The sequence below is a fragment of the Chrysemys picta genome, chromosome 4 (genome assembly GCF_011386835.1).
Source record: "Chrysemys picta bellii isolate R12L10 chromosome 4, ASM1138683v2, whole genome shotgun sequence".
Taxonomy (NCBI): Eukaryota; Metazoa; Chordata; order Testudines; family Emydidae; genus Chrysemys; species Chrysemys picta.
Window position 1 is genome coordinate 88731685 of NC_088794.1, and position 18661 is coordinate 88750345.

At 51.6% G+C, this 18661-nt stretch overlaps 1 protein-coding gene across 12 annotated transcripts in view; it reads right to left on the bottom strand.

Annotated features, from left to right (window-relative positions):
* SLC8A3 (solute carrier family 8 member A3) overlaps window positions 1–18661 on the bottom strand; it is a 179663-nt gene that overhangs the window by 10531 nt on the left and 150471 nt on the right. For all 12 annotated transcript variants that reach the window (XM_065592968.1, XM_008172549.4, XM_008172548.4 and 9 more), the window contains one exon: window positions 284–408. In XM_065592968.1, coding sequence (XP_065449040.1) covers window positions 284–408 — 125 coding nt within the window. The remainder of the gene's footprint in view (window positions 1–283; window positions 409–18661) is intronic.

Here is an 18661-nt window from a genome sequence, read left to right on the forward strand (position 1 = left end):
TAACTCACCTGCTCTCTCTACAAGGTGCTCATATACCTTCCCTTCATCTCTCCTGAGGCTGCTCCCTCATGCCTCTCTCCTCCGGGTTCTCCCTTAATCTCTCTCTGCTAGGCCTCTTTCTTCAGGCACGCTCTCATTCTCTCTCTCCCCCCTTGGCCACTCCCTCTCTCTCTTATGGCTGTCCTCTCTGTTCAAGCCTCTACCTATATCCCTTCCCACCGGCTGCTTCCTCTCCAGTGACACTATTATCTTCTCATGAAGAGCCCCGGTACCCAGCACTGACCTTGAATTCATAGGACTCCTCAATGATGACCTCTAGTTTGGGATGCTCGCCCAATACCGGCTTCCCCATCTCTGCAATCCTCTTGGCTTCCTCTTCTTCAATGGTCAGCTTCCTCTCTGCCACTTCTGTGAAAACAGCATCAACACTCAGCTGAAGCTGAGCACAAGACAGGGGTGCTTGGTAGATGCTGTGAAATGCCTTGGCCACAAATACACACCTCTCACATTTTGCTGAGTTCACAATGAGCCTCATGAGAGTTAATGGTGGGACATTAGGTGAGTGGGCTTTTTAAAGAGCTTCTTGTTGTACCTTCAATGAATTATACTTCTCCTGGAAATGAGGAACCTATCCCACCAGCTCGAGCCAGCACATACTGGGGAAAGCATCCCCTGTAATGCTAAAGCACCTCAGTCCTTACCTACCCCCTCACCCTGACTATTCCAGTCCTTCTTTCCCCTCTACTGCCCATGTGCCTCACTCTGGATCTGCAGCACCTTCAGCTATTCCTACCCTGGGCTTCTCTACTGTAAACCTAGACTGAGCACATCAAGCTGATTGCCCTTGTGGCATATGCTGGGCTTCAACCCAGGCCTCCAGAAGTGAAAGACTAGTGCATTAAGGGCTTGATCCTGTGCCATTAAAGCTAATGTGAGTTTTCCCATAGCCTTTAATGGGAACAGGATCAAGCCCTAAGACATTAGTGATTAAAGTGCTAGGTTAGGTATCCCTATTATTACAGTACTGAGCACCCCTAAACCTGATTTTAGTAAAACTGTGAACATGTGGGCATATTCTGCCCTCTTCATCCACATGGTACAACTAGGATGGCAATGGGAGTTCTGTAGGAGGAATGAGTGAAGAATATGCTGCTGGCCACGAGGTCTCAGTCAATCTGGAGAGGGAAGAAGCAGTTAACAGGCCCATAACTGTCCCCGCTCTCACTTCTGGCTTGCCAGACCAATTCATTGCCATTTACAGAATGTCGAGGTGGTGACGTGTCCAGGTTATTTCACAGCAGCGGGAGATAGCAATGGGGCCTACCTTCCCCGAGGGGGACATCACCTAGAGTTGGAACGTAGTGAGAACTGGCAGCACGAGTCCAGAAACATCTTGACTGGGAAAGGGTGTGCTCCTGCAGGGCTGCCCTCATTTTCACTGGCAGCCTGCAAATACATTGTTTCTATTAAGATCTCTAATAGAAACACCCACGTTTTTGAGGAGCAAAAGCCAAGATTTCACCGAAAACACAAAAGATCTCAGGGAGAAAAGGCCAGTATATACCAAGGGACAGGGCCGGCTCTGGCTTTTTTACCGCCCCAGGCTTTTTTACCGCCCCAGGCAAAAAAGCCTCCCGCCGTCCCCCCCCCTCCCGCGGCAGGGTAGGGTACCGAGCCTGGCTGTGGGCCGCTGTCCCCGACCAGCCGGAGCGCCGGGGGGAGGGCAGCGAGCCCGCCGCGGCTCTGCTGGCGGCCGGAGCCCTGGGAGGAGGGAGGAGAGCCCAGCCGGGGCTCCGCTCTCCCCGGCGTCCAGAGCGCCAGGGGGAGGGCGGCGAGCCCGGACGGGGCTCCGCTCTCCGCGGTGTCCAGAGCGCTGGGGGGAGGGCGGCAAGCCTGCCGTGGCTCCGCTGGCGGCCGGAGCCCCGGGAGGAGGGAGGAGAGCCCAGCAGGGGCTCCGCTCTCCCTGGCGTCCAGAGCGCCAGGGGGAGGGCCCGGCCGGAGCCCCAGGCAGAGGGCCCGGCCGGGGTTCCGCTCTCCCTGGCAGCCAGAGCGCCGGCACGAGGGCGGCGAGCCGGCCGGGGCTCCGCTCTCCCCGGCGGCCAGAGCGCCAGGGGGAGGGCAGCGAGCCTGCCGCGGCTCCGCTGGCGGCCGGAGCCCCAGGAGGAGGGCAGCGAGCCCAGCTGGGGCTCCGCTCTCCCCGGCGTCCAGAGCGCCAGGACGAGGGCAGAGAGCCCGGCCGGAGCTCCGCTCTCCCCGGCGGCCAGAGCGCCAAGACGAGGGCGGAGAGCCCGGCTGCGGCTCCACTCTCCCCGGCGACTGGAGCGCCGGGGGAGGGCGGTGAGCCCGCTGCAGCTCAGCTCTCCCCGGCGGCCGGAGAACCGCACCGCGCTGCCCCCCTCCAGGTGCCGCCCCAAGCACAAACTTGGTGGGCTGGTGCCTGGAGCCGGCCCTGCCAAGGGACATAACTAATTGTTTAAAAAAATCAAAATGGTCCTTTACCCTGTCTTGAACCCCTTTATTAGTCTGATACACACCCCTCCCCCCATTCCTCCCCCTGCTTAAGCAACCACAGCTTTAGTGGGATTGAAGCACCATTTTTTGTTATGCTTTAGCACAAGAGCCCTTTTAAGAAAATGTTAATGTGCAGACATGTTTTCTAGTTTGAATTGATCAAGAGATAGAATCTTTTTATTCCCCTTTGATTCGAAAATTGCGTTGAGTAGTCTATTCTATTCAGGGCTTGCTTTAACTCTCACCCAGATATATATTCACAGGGGCAGGCACACAGACTCTTAATTCTTTCATTCTGCACTGTAATTACGCTTACATCACATTGTGCATTTCCTGGGGGATTCCTATCACTGGAAAATGTACAGGAAAAAATAGGTCAGGGACCAAGAGGGCTTTCTTTTCATATAAAACTGGATGATTAATCCTCGATGGAGAAAAAAGTGTTCCCAAGCTTCTGAAGATGGGAAACAAGGTGCCCCATGTGGTGCTGCCTTTGAGGAGCAATCCACTAAGACATCCCCTTGTGGTGTTGTCTCTGGTCCTGGATGATACCCTGAAGGCTCCCCATGTGATGCTGTCCATGGTAACGATGCAGAATCAACCAGTCCATTGATGTGGATGCTGTCCATGGTGTTAATTATGGTTTCCCCACCCCCCCAGCTTGCTGGGCTAACAAAATGAAAGTGGAGACTGGCACTAGGATGAAGGTGGGGATGATTATTCATGAATTTATCTTCAAATGCTGCATTGTGATTGGACCTGGCCATGGTTGTTTGCTTTCCCACTGACTTCCACGTGATAGGTTTTTGTTCACATGGCTGTTTGGGGTGGAACTTCCTTTCATGTGACTTTTGGGATTCATGTGCAAACGCACATATTCAGGATGGAAGTGTTCTACTGGCCAATCTCTGTATACTGGCTTCACATGTTTGGGAGCAAGGGTGTAAGGAGGCCTGGATAGAGTAGGAGAGCCTCGTGAAAAAACGGTTAAGCATCTTCTCGTAACCATTGTTCTTCGAGGTGTGTTGTTCGTGTCCATTCCAAGCAGGTGTGTGCATGTGCACGGTAGCCGGAAGATTTTTCCCATAGCAGCCTCCATCAGGTTGGTCTGGGCGCCCCCTGAAGTCGCATCTTTATGGCGCTCAATATAGAGCCCTACCGTCCCGCTGCCCCCTCAGTTCCCTCTTGCTGGCTACTCTGACAGAGGGGTAGGAGGGTGGGTATTGGAATGGACACGAACAACACATATCGAAGAACAACAGTTAAGAGAAGGTGAGTAATCCTTTTTTCTTCTAAGAGTGCTTGTTCATGTCCATTCCAATCAGGTGACTCATAAGCCCAAGTTCAGGAGGTGGGGTCGGAGTTGTCTACTGATTGGAGCACAGCTCTTCCAAAGGCTGCATTGTCCCTGGCCTGCTGGGTGATTGCCTAGTGCGTGGTGAAAGTGCATATGGAGGACCACATCGCTGCTCTGCAGATTTCCTGGGTGGGAACCTGCACCAGGAACGCCGTTGAAGAGGTCTGAGCCCTGGTGGAGTGCACAGTGATCGGAGGAGCAGGCACCTCTGCCAGGTTGTAGCACTCACAGATGCAGGACGTGATCCATGACAAAATCTGTTGAGAAGAGACAGGAAGACCTTTCATTCATCCACCACTGCCATGAATAACTTGTCAGACTTTCAGAATGGTTTCATTCTCTCAATGTAGAAGGCTAGCGCTCTGCGGACATCCACTGGGTGAAGCCTCTGCTCCCTGCTGCTCGAGTGCTGCTTAGGATAGAACACTGGGAGGTAGACGTCCTGGTTGGTGTGAAACTGGGAGACAACCTTCTGGAGGAAAGCCAGATGAGGCCTGAGCTGGACCTTGTCCTTATGGAACACAGTGTAAGGGGGCTCTGATGTCAGGGCCTTGAGCTCAGAATCCCTCCTGGCCGAGGTTATCGCTACCAGAAACGCCACCTTGTATGAGAGATAGAGTAGGGAGCATGTTGCCAAAGGTTCAATAGGCGATCCCATGAGTCTGGAAAGGATCAGATTGAGGTCCCAAGCTGGGACAGGCTGCCGGACGTGCGGGTATAGCCTGTTGAGACCTTTAAGGAAACGGCTGACCATAGGGCTAGCAAAGACCGAGCGGCCCTCTCCACCTGGATGAAAGGCAGAGATGGCGGCCAAGTGAACCCTTACTGACGACATGGACAGCCCCTGCTGTTTGAGATGGAGAAGATAGTCTAAGATAAGTGGCACAGAGGTGAGTGTCAGGGACGAATGATGCTGCGCGGACCAGATTAAAAATCTTTTCCACCTAGCAAGGTAGGTAGCCTTGGTGGAGGGTTTTCTACTGCCCAGGAGGACTTGTCTAACTGAGACAGAGCAGGAGAGCTCCACCAGGTTCAGCCATGAGCTTCCATGCCGTGAGGTGCAGCGACTCGAGGTTCGGATGCTGGAGCTATCAATATCACTGAAGCTTGTTCCCTCCATATCTTGACGAGCATCTTGTGAACAAGAGGGATAGGCAGAAACGCGTAGAGGAGATGGCCTCCCCATGGGAGGAGGAACAGGTCCGCAATGGAGCCCAGTCCAGTGATGATGCATCCGTCACTAGGGAGAGAGACGGCTGAGGGCTGGAGAAGGGGACCCATGCACATACTACCTGTGGGTCGAGCCACCCCAGGAGGGAGTCGAGAACCTGGCAGGGCAGGGTCATGACCCTGTCCAAATTGTCCCGGGCTGGCCGATACACCAACGCTAGCCACAACTGAAGAGGCTGAAGCCTGAGTCTGGCATGTTGCATCATGCAGGTACAGGCTGCCATGTGTCCTAGAAGTTTCAGGCAATTCCTTGCTGTGGTGGTGGGGAACTGCCTGAGACCTCGTATGATGTTGCCCAGGGACCGAAACCTTGCTTCCGGGATGTATGCCCTGGCTTGTGTCGAGTCAAGTACTGCCGCTATAAACTCTATCCTCTGAACCAGGAACAGCATTGATTTCCCCTTGTTCAGAAGAAGGCCCAGTTTGTTGAATGTCGATCTTATGAAGTCGACTTGTGTCTCCACTTGAGACCTGGAGTGGCCCCTGATGAGCCAGTTGTCGAGGTGCGGGAACACCTGTACCTGCCGTCTGCGCAGGAACGCAGCCACGACTGCCATGCACTTGGTGAACACTCAAGGAGCCACTGACAGGCTGAAGGGGAGGACTGTGAACTGGTAATGGGTGTTGTTCACCACAAACCTGAGGTATTTTCTGTGGGACAGAGTTATTGCTATGTGAAAGTACGCGTCCTTCAAGTCGAGGGTAGCATACCAGTCTCCTGGATCCAATCAAGGGATGATGGAGACCAAAGAGACCATGTGAAACTTGAGCTTCTTCACAAACTTGTTGAGTTCTCACAGTCTAGGATGGGCCTGAGTCCACCTTTGGCTTTCAGAATTAGGAAATACCAAGAATAGAAATTCTTGCCCTTCTGCTCCCGAGGAACCTCTTCCACTGCCCCTAGCAAAAGGAGTGAGTGCACCTCCTGTATAAGGAGTTGCTCGTGAAAGGGGTCCCTGAAGAGGGACAGAGAGTGGGGGTAGAAGGGTGGGAAGGCACAGAATTTGATGGAGTATCCCCTCTCTACCATGCGGAGCACCCAGCGGTCTGAAGTGATATGGGATTATGCCCGGTAGAAAGGGGACAGTCAGGATGAAAAGGTAAGGCAGGGCAGATCCAGTTCTTGTTCTGGTGTGCTGTCCTCGATCACACCTTCAAAAGGTTGGTTTGGGGCTGGAAGGTGGTTTGGGTTGGCCAGAGCCCTGTCCTGAGGACAGGTGTGGCCTTTTTCTGCTGCTCCTATTCCTCCTCCGGGAAACGTCCTGTCGGTTCTGTTGGTAGAACCGTGGAGGAGGCTGAGGTCTGAAAGGCTTCCGCTGCATGGCAGGAGTGTGTAGGCCCAAGGATTTGAGGGTGTCTCTAGAGTCTTTTAGGCTGTGTAGCCTTTTATCTGTCTTCTCCGAAAACAGAGTCAAACCCTCAAAGGGGAGGTCCTGTATGGTCTGCTGGACCTCGTACAGGAGACCAGAGACTGGAGCCCCTTCTCCTGCCACCCCCGTAGACATGACTCTCGTGGCTGTGTCAGTACCGTCCAGCATAGACTGGAGGGAAGCTCGGGAGATTAGCTTGCCCTCCTCAACCAAGGCTGAAAACTCAGCATGGGAGTCTAGGGGGAGCAGTTCCACAAATTTTGCCATTGCGCCGAGGTATTATAAGAGTATTGGCTGACAATGGCCTGTTGGTTGGAAATTTGGAGCTGCAATCCACCCATGGAATAGACCTTCCTCCCGAAAAGGTCAAGTTTTTTAGCCTCCCTGTTTTTGGGGGAGGGGCCTTGGAAACCTTGCTTCTCGCGCTGATTAGCAGCGTCCACAACAAGGGAATCAGGTTGCGGGTGGGAATAAAGATGTTCATAACCTTTAGAGGGCACAAAATATTGCCGTTCATTGCGCTTGACAGTGAGTGGGAATGAAGCTGGGGTCTGCCACAGGGTTTTGTTGGTGTCTGCAATAGTTTTTATGAGCGGCAAGGCAATACAGGAAGGTCCAGAGGGCGCAAGGATATTCACCATAGGATCGGAGTCCTCTACTACCTCCTCTGTCTTGATGCCCAGACTCTGGGCAACCTGGTGCAGCAACTGCTGCAACACCCAATTGTCTTTGAGCGCCAGGGCTATGGCGGTGCCAGCCAGCACCTTGTCCGGCAATGACGAGGAGGAAACCCCAAAGAACAGTGGCTGTTCCCTGCCATCGGCGCCCAAAGGATCCCATGACTCTTGGGGATACCGGGTAGGTGCCAACGCGGACGGTGCCATACTTAGAGCTGGGCTATTGGCACCGAACTTGGTGCCGATGTCAGCATCAGAGCTGCCACTCGTGGCAGTGTCGGTGCTGGAGCTGCCGTCGGGCCCGGGGCTGCTATCAGTGCCACTGTTGGCGCAGGAGCTGCTGTCAAGGCCAGTGCCGGTAATAGTGGCACCGCCTATGCTGGCACCTAAGCCAATGTCGGCAGCAAAGCTGCAGCTGCTGCTGAAGTTGGTCCTGAAGTTGGGCTGGCGACGGTGCTGCAGCTGATAGTGTTGACACCGGTGGCGCTGGTTCAGTGGCTGGTTGCTCAGCCAGTGGGATAAAGGTGGCCAAAGCCATCGAAGTCACCACTGAGCGGGACCCTTGACTCCTTCCCTGCCTCTGGTGAAAGGCCCCAGGAGTCCAGAAGGGCCACTGCAAGGGGTTCTGCCACTGCGGTGGCCATGGCACTGGGTAAGCCCGTCTCTCCCGCCGTGACCTGGACCTCCTGCTTCTGCTCTTATCAGAGCAGTAGGAGTCTGATTCTGACTCTGAGGTCTCCAAAAAGGAAGACCACGGAGGAGCTGTGCTTTGGGTCACTGAACGTCGGGCACTCGGGGACCGACTGGGTTCTCTCCCTGGAGGTGTCAATGTCGGGAGTGCCATGGAGAAGGGGAGCGCCAGGACATCATTGCTGGCTTCCCTCTTGACTGCACCTGCCGTGGTGGTGCTGACGGGGTCAGCGCCTCCTCTGTCCTAAGGGGTGAGAACAGCGGCATGAGGCGCAGCAAGTTTTGAGCCACCTCAAATGCCTTCAGTGTCAAGGGGAGCGGCAGCCATCCACTCCTTAGAATTGCCCGGGGGAGAATGCTCCCTCTTCAGCTTCTTCTTCTTCTGAGGCACCTAGACACCGATTGGCCACAGGAGGAGCCATGCGGCACCGAGCATCTCGGGAGGAGACCTTTCTCGGCACCGGTTCCCAAGATGATGGTGCCAATGAGGATGTGCTGCGTGCGGGGTCCTCTGACCCCGGGTCTGAGTGGGGGCGAAGAGCTGCCTCCATTAGGAGAACCTTAAGCCACTCTTCCCTTTTTTTAATAGTTCTGGGACAGAACTCGCAGCAGATCCTACAGTGGTCCTTTTGGTGACCTTCCCCTAGGCACCTTAAACAAGAAGCGTGGGGGGGTCACTCTTTGGCATGCGCTTACCGCAGACCTCACAGGTTTTAAACCTCGGGGACTGCGGCATACTCCAGTTCCGGGGAGTCGGAAGGGGGGGACCCCCAACTAACTCTAAACTAACTAAAACTATTATACTATACTAACTGATTAAGAACTACACCTCTACCCCGATATAACGCTGTCCTCGGGAGCCAAAAAATCTTACCGCGTTATAGGTGAAACCGCGTTATATCGAACTTGCTTTGATCCGCCAGAGTGCACAGCCCCCCCCCCCCCCGGAGCACTGCTTTACTGCGTTATATCCGAATTCATGTTATACCGGGTTGCGTTTTATCAGGATAGAGGTGTATGTACAATAATGAAGATAAAGACACCTGCTAAGCAAGGACTATGGGACGTTCCAGCTAACTGTCACTGGCGGTAAGAAGGAACTGAGGAGCTGGCGGGTTGGCAGGGCTCTATTATTGAGCGCCATGAAGGTGCGACTCCAGGGGGCGCCAAGGCCGACCGGATGGACACTGCAATGGGAAAAATCTTCCGGCTACCGTGCCATGCGCACGCGCACACACCTGATTGGAATGGACACGAACAAGCACTTGAAGAAGAAAAATCACTGACTTTCTCAAATATAAATAATAGAATATTGGCATGATGCGGAAAAGGGAAGACCGGGGAGAGGCATGGAGATGCTTGAAAAACAACAGTCCCTTGCCTGCAGACACTTGGCACATGTTCTATCTTCAGAAGCTGTCTGCAGTGTGGCTAGGCCCTCAGGATCAAGTCCCATGGGAAACCACCTCTACCAATTCCACAGGCTTATTTATAAGATCCTGCAGCCATGTGGTCACCTGACAGTATGACACTGAATGGCTGCTGACAGTAGGCCCATCAAGCCCACTGCCATTGACAGGCTGAAACGGAGAGCCAGCAAGCAGCTGGGCCAGTGACTAGGGCAGAGTTGGTGAACTAGCTGCAGCAGCAATGTGGTGATGGTGGGTCCCTTGCTGCTACTTCAGCATTTGAACTTAGGATGGCACAAGCCCATGATGTGGTTTGCTGTGGAAAAGCTGCTCTTGGTGAGTGGGTATGTGCCCTGTATAGGAGAGAGCAGGAACCTGCAGAAGGGTGGGTGAAACCAACAGAGGGGCCAAGAGATGCTGCAGGAACAGCAACAGCAAAGCAGGCGGGATAGAGGCTTAGGCTGGAGATGTACCAGCAGCAAGCGACTGAACAGTCAGAGGAGGCCAACCAGAATTGGCATCCAGTGTAAGAGGCCAGAAATGATTATCTGAATGCTAGCACAGAGGCTGTGCCTCCTCTGAGTCCCTGAGCTGCTCATGAGGTGGACACTGCTGCTTCTGGCCAACAGGTACCAGTGCTGCTGCCAGGTGGATACTACTGCTGCTGCTCCCTGCGGTTAGGTCAGCAGCATCAACCACCTTCTGCTCATCGGGCTGCTGAAATGGGTACTGTTGCTTCTCCTGTTGACAGCCAGTGTAGGATTCTCCCTCTGATGCCTGGGCTGCGGAGATGACTACTAGTGCAAGTCAACAGGAGTCTCCCGATGATGTTGGGGCTGCTGGAGGGAATGTTCCTACATCTCCTGCTGCTAATGAGTTGCATCCTTCTGATCTGCAGGCTGGAGCTGAGAGCCTTCTCCAGACTTTGGAGGCTGCTCTGACTAATGGACACATCCCACTGTTATTATTTGACACGTTTCAAGGAATTTCATAAAACAACCAATCAACCAACCACCCTCAAACAAGTAGATCTGGAGATTGACAAAATGGTGCAGCTGACACCAGCGTCATCCCCACTGACAAGTCTCATCTCATCAACAAGGGGCGTCAGGATGTCTCTCAAGAGTCCTTGCAAGTGGCAACTTTGACCACACAAATTTCAGACTGCTGACTTTCTGAGACTGAGTGGGAGGGCTCTAAGAAGTGGGAAGATACAACACAGAGGAGTCTTGCTCTGGCCAAGCACTGAGGCAGGAATTACTCAGGGATTCTTGTACAGTTTATAAACAGCCCAGGTAATGTCAGAGACAATGAGGGTTTATGAATCCTGTACAGATTCCAGCAGATCTCCTATTCCTCACAAGAAGTCATATAGGAATTATAAACTCAGCATGGACTCTTTTTATAAACCTTGCCTGGACTCACAAACCCTGCCAGATTGATTGCAAATGTTATAAACCCTACAAGGCCTGCAGAGTTTATGAAATACACAAGGAATCCTAAGGCAGTTGATACTACATTAATCCATCGTAAAAGCAGACACAAATACATCCATCTTTTGAAATCAATAATGTACTTCAAAATGTCGCAGCAGACCTCTCAAGCTCTATAGTTGGCAATCCTCTTTTCAGCTGATCGAAATAAGTTGGTAAACTGCACAGAGCAACAGAGACTGCAGCAACTGGCAAAAAACCAGCAGTAACAAGGCACAGTGGAGCTCAGAGACAAGGTGCTGGGAGCCAATGGGCACAGGACAGGTTACCATGCGAGGGGAGAGGCTACCAAAGGGCACAGAGTGGCAGAAGCAGGAGTGCAGTTAGGTCAGGGTAGCAGCACCAGAGGACATTGCCCTGCCTTTTGGCCCTTTGCTACATGTCCTATTGCACATTTTGTTTATAGGAAATTAAGAGGCTCATGTCACAGAACAATTAGTAGAAAATGTTTGGAAATGAAAGCATCAAAGGAAATTCTTAGATGATTCACGATATGTCTCAATAAGTGAAGGGGAAAAGAAAGCCTCAAATATGTATTTAAAAAACCAACCAAACATTAGAAAGCCAGTGAAATTCTAAGTTAAGTTTAAACTTCAAAAAATCCTCAAAGTACTGAAAGTGCAGAGCTGGAGGACCCCAAACAATCTTAACTCTGCCTCTGTATTGCCACCAGTTCTCCATGCTAATTTAAGTGACAATCTTATGTCTGGACACTTGATATCTACAATGTTGACAGTATGAGTCACATGTATCAACTGAATGGTATCATACTCACCATATGTCTGTAAGTGACACCCAAACATATTCTGTGGGTGCCACCTACACGACCAATTCACTGTCTGATAGCAAGACTGAAAAACCAACATTTCTAGGCACTAAATCCAAGAGTTATAGCATCACCATGGTAGCTGAGCCACCTTCAAGTCTCAGATTTTTTAAAACAAATTATTGCTTTGTTTTTTCATTCTCCCTCCTATTTGTTTGTTTTATTTATTGTGGAAAATCTAAGTAAATTAAGTGAGTTTTGTGATTTGTTCTGTGGGTGATGAGGGCCATGGTCATTCTGCTGTTAGATCCATAATTGACGGGCAGCTGGGAAGAACATTCTGTCTCCTACACTCATGTGTCTCACAGTTGTATTGTCCTGCTGTAATATCATTGTTAATGGCAGTCGTGGTCATGTGGAGAGAGCCAGATCCTCAGGTAACCTTGGCCAGTCCCTTGGAGGGCTTTGGAAATCAGGACTAAAAACCTTGATTTTGATTCTGTGTTCCACAAGAGGCAGTGCACACAGTGGAGCACTGGGTGTTGTGCGCTCAGTGGACTGTGTTGCTGAGTGTGTGGGCCACCTGTAGATGGAAGAGGGCATTGTTATAAGTTGCAACCACTTAGACATCTAGAAGCAGAGAAGAGGCCAAAAAGGCCTGGTCTTTCTTGATGAGTGCAATTCACTTCTACTGTGCTTCCTGCTAGCCATCACCATAACCTCCATCTTCTCCACGCTGAGTTTCAACCAACTATTCTTCATCCTGTGGTCGATGACTCCATGGTATCTGGGAGATGGTGCTGATAGTGTTGTATATTAAACAAATGTAGAACTAGGCATCATCTGCATATAGTTGTCACCTGAGACTGTGCTATTACATGATCTCTTCCTGCAGCTTCATGCACCCTTCATGCCAAATCAGATGGAGGAGAAGATTGAAACTTTTGGGACTCCACAGATGAGGGCAGAGAGTAGTTGCTTATCCTGATTCTTGAGTGTTTAGTTTGAGAAGAAGGATTGGTGTCATCTCAGAGATACCTGTCCACCCAGGCTAAGTAATTGGCACAGACTAGGAGACTCAAATGCTGTGCCAAGATCCAGTGGTATGAATATGCCATTTGTCCATGGAAAAGAGGCCGTCTTGCCCATTGTGCTTAATATATACATAAAGGACTACATCTCACCTTCTCAGGAGTTGTCTCCTCTATGGAGGATGCAGCAGGGGTCGATTTAACAGGTCTAGTGACAACCCGCTAAAACGATGGCAGAGCGCTCTCCGGTTGACCCCGGTACTCCAGCTCTCCAAGAAGAGTAAGGGAAGTCAACTGGAGAGCGTCTCCTGTCAACTCAGCACAGAGAAGACACTGGGGTAAGTCGACCTAAGCTACGTCAATTCCAGCTACATTATTCACGTAGCTGGAGTAGTGTAACTTAGGTCGACTTACCCCAGTAGTGAAGACAAGCCCTCTGTCTCTCCCATCTCAGTGATTCTCTGATGAAGCCTCCCAACCTGTGTCTTCACTGTGAGGCAGAAAACTATTATTATCCCTACATTACAGATGTGGGATCTGAGCAAGGAGGAGAATTTCTCAAGGCCAAAGAGCAAATAAACAGTAGAGCTGGGCATAGATCCCAGTTGTTCTGGCTCCCTGTCCTTTGTTCTAAGCAGTACGTGCTATATTGGTAGGAAATACCAAAGTTAAATTTAAGTCTGGGTTGACCTAAAATACAGGTCCTTGAACCCAGAGGAGTATTCCCTGCAGGGGGTGTATGTCCTGCTGCAGTGTCCAAGAGCTCATTGGATAAATTTGGGATGCCTTCAGGAGGAGGGAATATGGTCAAATGCTCCTACCTTCATGTGCCTCTCTACATCTGAGCGCATAAAACTCTCCCCTCCCCTCCTCAGCAGAAAAATAACAAGGGCTATGATATTTTTTTTTAAAGAAAGACCATTTTTAATTTGGCAGGTCAAGTCTGTCAAGGTGAACGCTGCCAAACAGCAGCTTAATTATTAACCAGTCCTGATTTCTGTTTGTATCAGCCTCAACACGCAGCTTTCAATGTGGATTGCACCCTGGACTCCTGGCTGTCAACTCCAATTAGCCTGATAAGGTCGGGAGACACCAGGCAAGAAAAGGAGCCTGGCAATTCTTCCTGGGTTCCCTCCTCTGTCTCTTAGAGATGGGTAAGGCTGGAGGAAAGGCTTCCTCCTAACTCCTTCTAGTCTGAACATAAGCGAATGCGAATGTTATTCCTATTATTTAACATGCAGATTGTGGGAGCACATACAGGTCTCAACCAAGTTAGGCCCTGTTGTGCTAGGTGCTGTACAAACATACGACAATCCTTGCCCCAAAGAGCCCAGAGTCTAAAAGACAAGATCTAACAGGTGGGGAGGATGGAAGTGATGGGGATGTGAACAATTCCCAGGCAGCCAGTGTTAATGATGACAGCTCACGTGAATGGCAATGCAGACTTATGGATAGACTGTTTCCTGATTCAGGGTCACAATCTGCCCACACGGCCTTACCACGGGACAAAATGCTTTGTAATGGTAAGTGACAAAGAGTTTCACTAAACACCCCAAAGCCTTATGCAGAATTATTCAGTCTGCTAAACCAGTCTGGAAATGTCAGGCTCTCTCCGCGGAGGAAGGTGAGACCGTGTTGCAGGGAGTCAGTTCTCTGAGGCCTCCTCTTCCTGGCTCTGCCACTGACTCGCTCTGTCATGTTAATGCTCCAGCCCTCAGTTTCCCTACCCGCATCATGGAACCCGACAGGGGCATCCTGTGGGTTAAGTCACTGATATTTGGGAAGTGCTTTGAGATCAGTCCATGGACAGCACTATAGCAGTGTCAAGCATGCTTAGTGTGAGATTGCAGCATTTGAGGCTGGAAATACTGGGAACACAACCCTTCTAGGCACTTCTAGTACCAGCCAGAACTGGGAAGGACAGAGACATCTGTGGAAACGGGGTTGCCTGCAATAGCAGGGGACAGGACTCATTGATTCTCAGGTGCCTACCAATCCAATGTCCCAATAACACTCATTTAGAATAAAAACAGGTTCTCCAAAATATGTGGAGACCCCCACAAGGGAAAGAGGTTGGATGAAGCTGGGCTACATTCATGACGTTTACCCCTCGCTAATCAGCTGGGCATCGCCTGGGAGTTGTCTAATTCACAGGGATTTTAGGGGCTGGGGATGCTAACTGGGGAAGATGGAAGATTTCCAGCTGCTGTGAGATAAATGCAAATGACGAGTCTTAGAAACAGCAGTTCAAGGCACTTTGTCTCTTTTTGGCTGCAAACACCCTCACCTGCCTGACCTACCCGTACAATGTGACCCAGCTGCCCCTGCCATCGCTTCTCAACATCGTCCCTGGGTAGGAAGGAGGTGGGGTGCACTGGGAGCTCAAACTAGGGGTGAGGAAGAAGCAAAAATGGTTCAGAGAGAGAGAGATGGGGTGCATGGCCAATCCATCCTGGGCAGGGAGGATGAGGTGCTTGACTCAAGGGAATTGGGGGACACATCGAGGTAATAGGAGTGCGGTTCACATTGAGTGAGGGGCAGGGAGGCAGAGCAGCTGTCGTGCAAAGACAAAGAGGTGATACCGAACAGAGACGTAGTAATCTCAGTCCTGCAGGACAGCACTCTAAGGCTTTCCGTGTATCTGTTGCCAGTGTGAAGCACAATGCGTATCCCACTTGGCTGTGCACCAGCTAGTGTCAAGGAATAAAGTGACACTGCAGGAGATGCCAGCAGGAGACTCAGAGCAGCCCTTCCCCAAACCTGCTCTCTCAAATGCTTGTCACCTATAGGGGAAACCTGAGAGAACCTGGCTGGGTCAGCATCAGCCTGTGCATGCAAGGGAGTTTCCTCCATCTCATGTCCCAGCAGCACTCACTTCCTTCTAGCAAGTGTAGCTCTTTAACAGAACTGCCAAGAGGCTTTTCCTTTTGCTGTTTTTATTCTAAGAGCCACATTCTACCCCCACCCTCCTGTGTCCCGGGCACAGGCCCTTCCTATGGCCCAGGAGCACAGGTTAGTGTAGCTATGCTGGAGGGTGAGGGGACACAATCCTCCACCTAACGTCACAGATTAGCTGCTGGGCTGTGGCTCCACTGGCCCCTGTCCAGGGCACAGCAGGGTGTGACGAAGTGGGGGGTTTTCTTGTTTTCGGTGGGGTTTCAATGGTTGGCACGTGGAGGAGGTGGGACTCAGTTTCCCTGGGTGTTAGTGGTTTAATGAGGTGAGGGGAGAGGGAGTTTGTTTTGCAGAGGACCAGAGAGAGGACTTGGGGACCCAGCCGATGGCCGGGAGGATGGATACCCCAGCGACCGGTGACCTGGCGACCCGGAGGCCCAGCTGAGGAGACGCAGCTGGTTCTGGCCAGTGGGCGGACAATGGGCTGCAGAGTGAGGACCCAGTGACCCAACCAGCCGGTTCCAGCCAGAGGACAGAAGCGAGGAGAGGAGGCCCCGGTTTACGACCCTGTTTACCTGGAGAGAAGACAATGGACAGAGGCGGGGCCTGGGGCCGGTGATCTCAGATGCCCAGCTGGGAAGCAAGGGGGCTCTGGGCTGGAGAGGGGGAGCAGGCAGAGCCCACCTGGATGCAGAGAGACTGGGATGTGCTGGGCTGAGGGAGGCCAGGCCTGAGGCCCTGAGAGTTTCCTGTGCTGTGTTCAACTCTCAATAATCCCTCCTGTTTTATGCTGGCTGAGAGTCACTCCGGTCTAGAGAACAGGGTGACATCAACTCCTTTGGGGGTGAAGGCCCGGGGGGTCCAGAGCAAGTGGACTCCCTGAGGGGGCCCACGGCAGAGACAGACGTGCTGAGGCTCCGAGAGGTGCGGCTCCAGGAGGTGGAGGGGCCTGACCCCGGGAGAGAGTGGACCCCCGCGAAGGGCTGTCTCACTAACAGGGGCACCCCCCACGGGGCCAAGAGTGGGCACGATCTGTGAGTCCGTGACACAGGGCGTATGTCTTTGTACTGCAGAAGTGCTAGAGGCCACAGTCTGAAGTGAGGGCTTCACTGGGCTCTACGCTGTCCAAACACAGAGAAAGAGACAGGCCCGAAGACTTGTAAGGAGAGTTTTATGGAGGGTTCTGAAGGTGGATAATGAGGTAGGTTTGCAGATGTATATGGGGAGCTCCTCCCAAGCATGGGGGGCGGGTAGCCCGGGAGAAAGCACAAAGAAAATTTAACCAGTCGGTGTCGGAGGCTGGTATGATGGGCCGACTGGAGGCAGGAGTGGACCTTTTGATAGTGAATCAGAGATGATAGGTCAAGTGGGGATTGGTCATGAAGGGCCTGGAAAGTAACAACAAGTAGCTTATGTTTGATGGGGGTAGAGAAGGGGAACCCAGTGGAGGGATGCAAAAGAGGAGCAACATGGGCAAAGCGATGGGATAGGAAAATGATCTTTGCAGAAGCATTCTCAATGGGTATGAGTGAGGCCATATTGCCTTTGTCAAAGCCAGAAACGAGGATGTTGCTGTGATTGAGATGTGAGATGATGAGAGCCTGGATGAGCATTGTAGCTGTGTGGATGGACAGGAAAAGGCTGCATCTTAGAGATGTGCTGCAGAAAGAATTAGCAAGATTTAAATACAGTCTGGATGTGAGGACCTAGCGAGAGGTCAGACTCGAAGGTGACACCCAGGTAACGGGCCTGAGGGACAGGCAGGATGGTGGTGTTGTCCACACTGATCAAGAAAGGACGTGGTGGGGAGGGCTTGGAACTCGGTTTTGGCCATCTTGAGCTTGAGCTGATGGCTAGACATCCACAAGGAAATGTCAGAGGGACAGGCTGAGCTTTTAGTTTGTACAGAAGGACACAGGTCTGGAGTAGAGAGGTAGATCTGTGAGCTGTCTGCATAGAGATGGAAGCTGAATTTGTGTTTGCAGATAAGGGGAAGAGGGAGAAGAGAAAGGGACCAAGGACAAAGCCCTGTGGAACCTCTGTAGGGGGATGACGAGGATCCTCCAAAGGACGTGCTGAAGGAATGATTAGAGGGAGAAAGAGAACTAGGAGATGACAGAGTCATGGAAGTCCCGGGAGGTCAAGATTTCAAGAAGAACATGGTTGATGGTGTGGCAAATAGCAGACAGGTCAGTCAGGATGGAGTCCTGGTTCTGAGCTTTGACCAGGAAGAGGTCATTAGAAACTTTTATGAGAGCAGTTTCAGAGAAGTGCATGGGACTGAAGCCAGAGTGGAGAGGGTCTAGGATGGAATTGGCGAAGCGGAACTCCCGACAGTGAGATTGTAAACAGCATGTTCAATTAACTTAAGGCTTGTCTACATTACCGGCTGGATCAACGGGCAGCGATTGATCCAGCAGGGGTTGATTTATTGCGTCTAGTTTAGATGCGATAAATCGACCGCCAAGCACTCTCCCGTTGACTCCGGTACTCCACTAGGGTGAGAGGCGCAGGCGGAGTCGATGGGGGAGCGTCAGCCATTGACTTACCGCAGTGAAGACACCGGGTAAGTAGATCTAAGTACGTTGACTTCAGCTACAAGAAGAACAGGAGTACTTGTGGCACATTATTCACACATTATACATTATTCACGTAGCTGAAGTTGCATAACTTAGATCGATTTCCCCCCTCCCCCCAGTGTAGACCAGGCCTTAGAGATGAAATGGAGAAGAGGTGGTAGTTGGAGAGGCAAGTGGGGGAAAGGGCGTTTTTTTCAGAAGGGAGAGATTATAGCACTTCGATATCGTGAGGGGAGAGAGTCAAAGGAGAGTGAAAGGTTAAGGAGAAGAATAAGAGAGAGGATGTGACTGGGTCCCAGGGACATCAGGTAATGGGATGGATGGCATCACTGGGGGACATGGAGGGGAGCAGATGATAAATTTCTGCATCCGTGACAAGGGAGAAGGACAGGAGAGTCATAGGAGGGGAAAGGACAGTTCAGCCTCCATGGTCCATTCAATACTTGGCTTTTCTGCTGAGATGGAAGACAAGGCGGCCATTTAAGCCACTTGTAACATGGACATCTGTCTATTAGAAAATACACCAACATCATCAAACAGCCATCAATTGGTAACAGCTTCTAGTCATTCTCTGAACTAGAGTGGATTCCAACCAGCAACCTAGAGGTACAGGACTCTCACAGAGCTCATTAACCATCCCATGAGCTACCTAA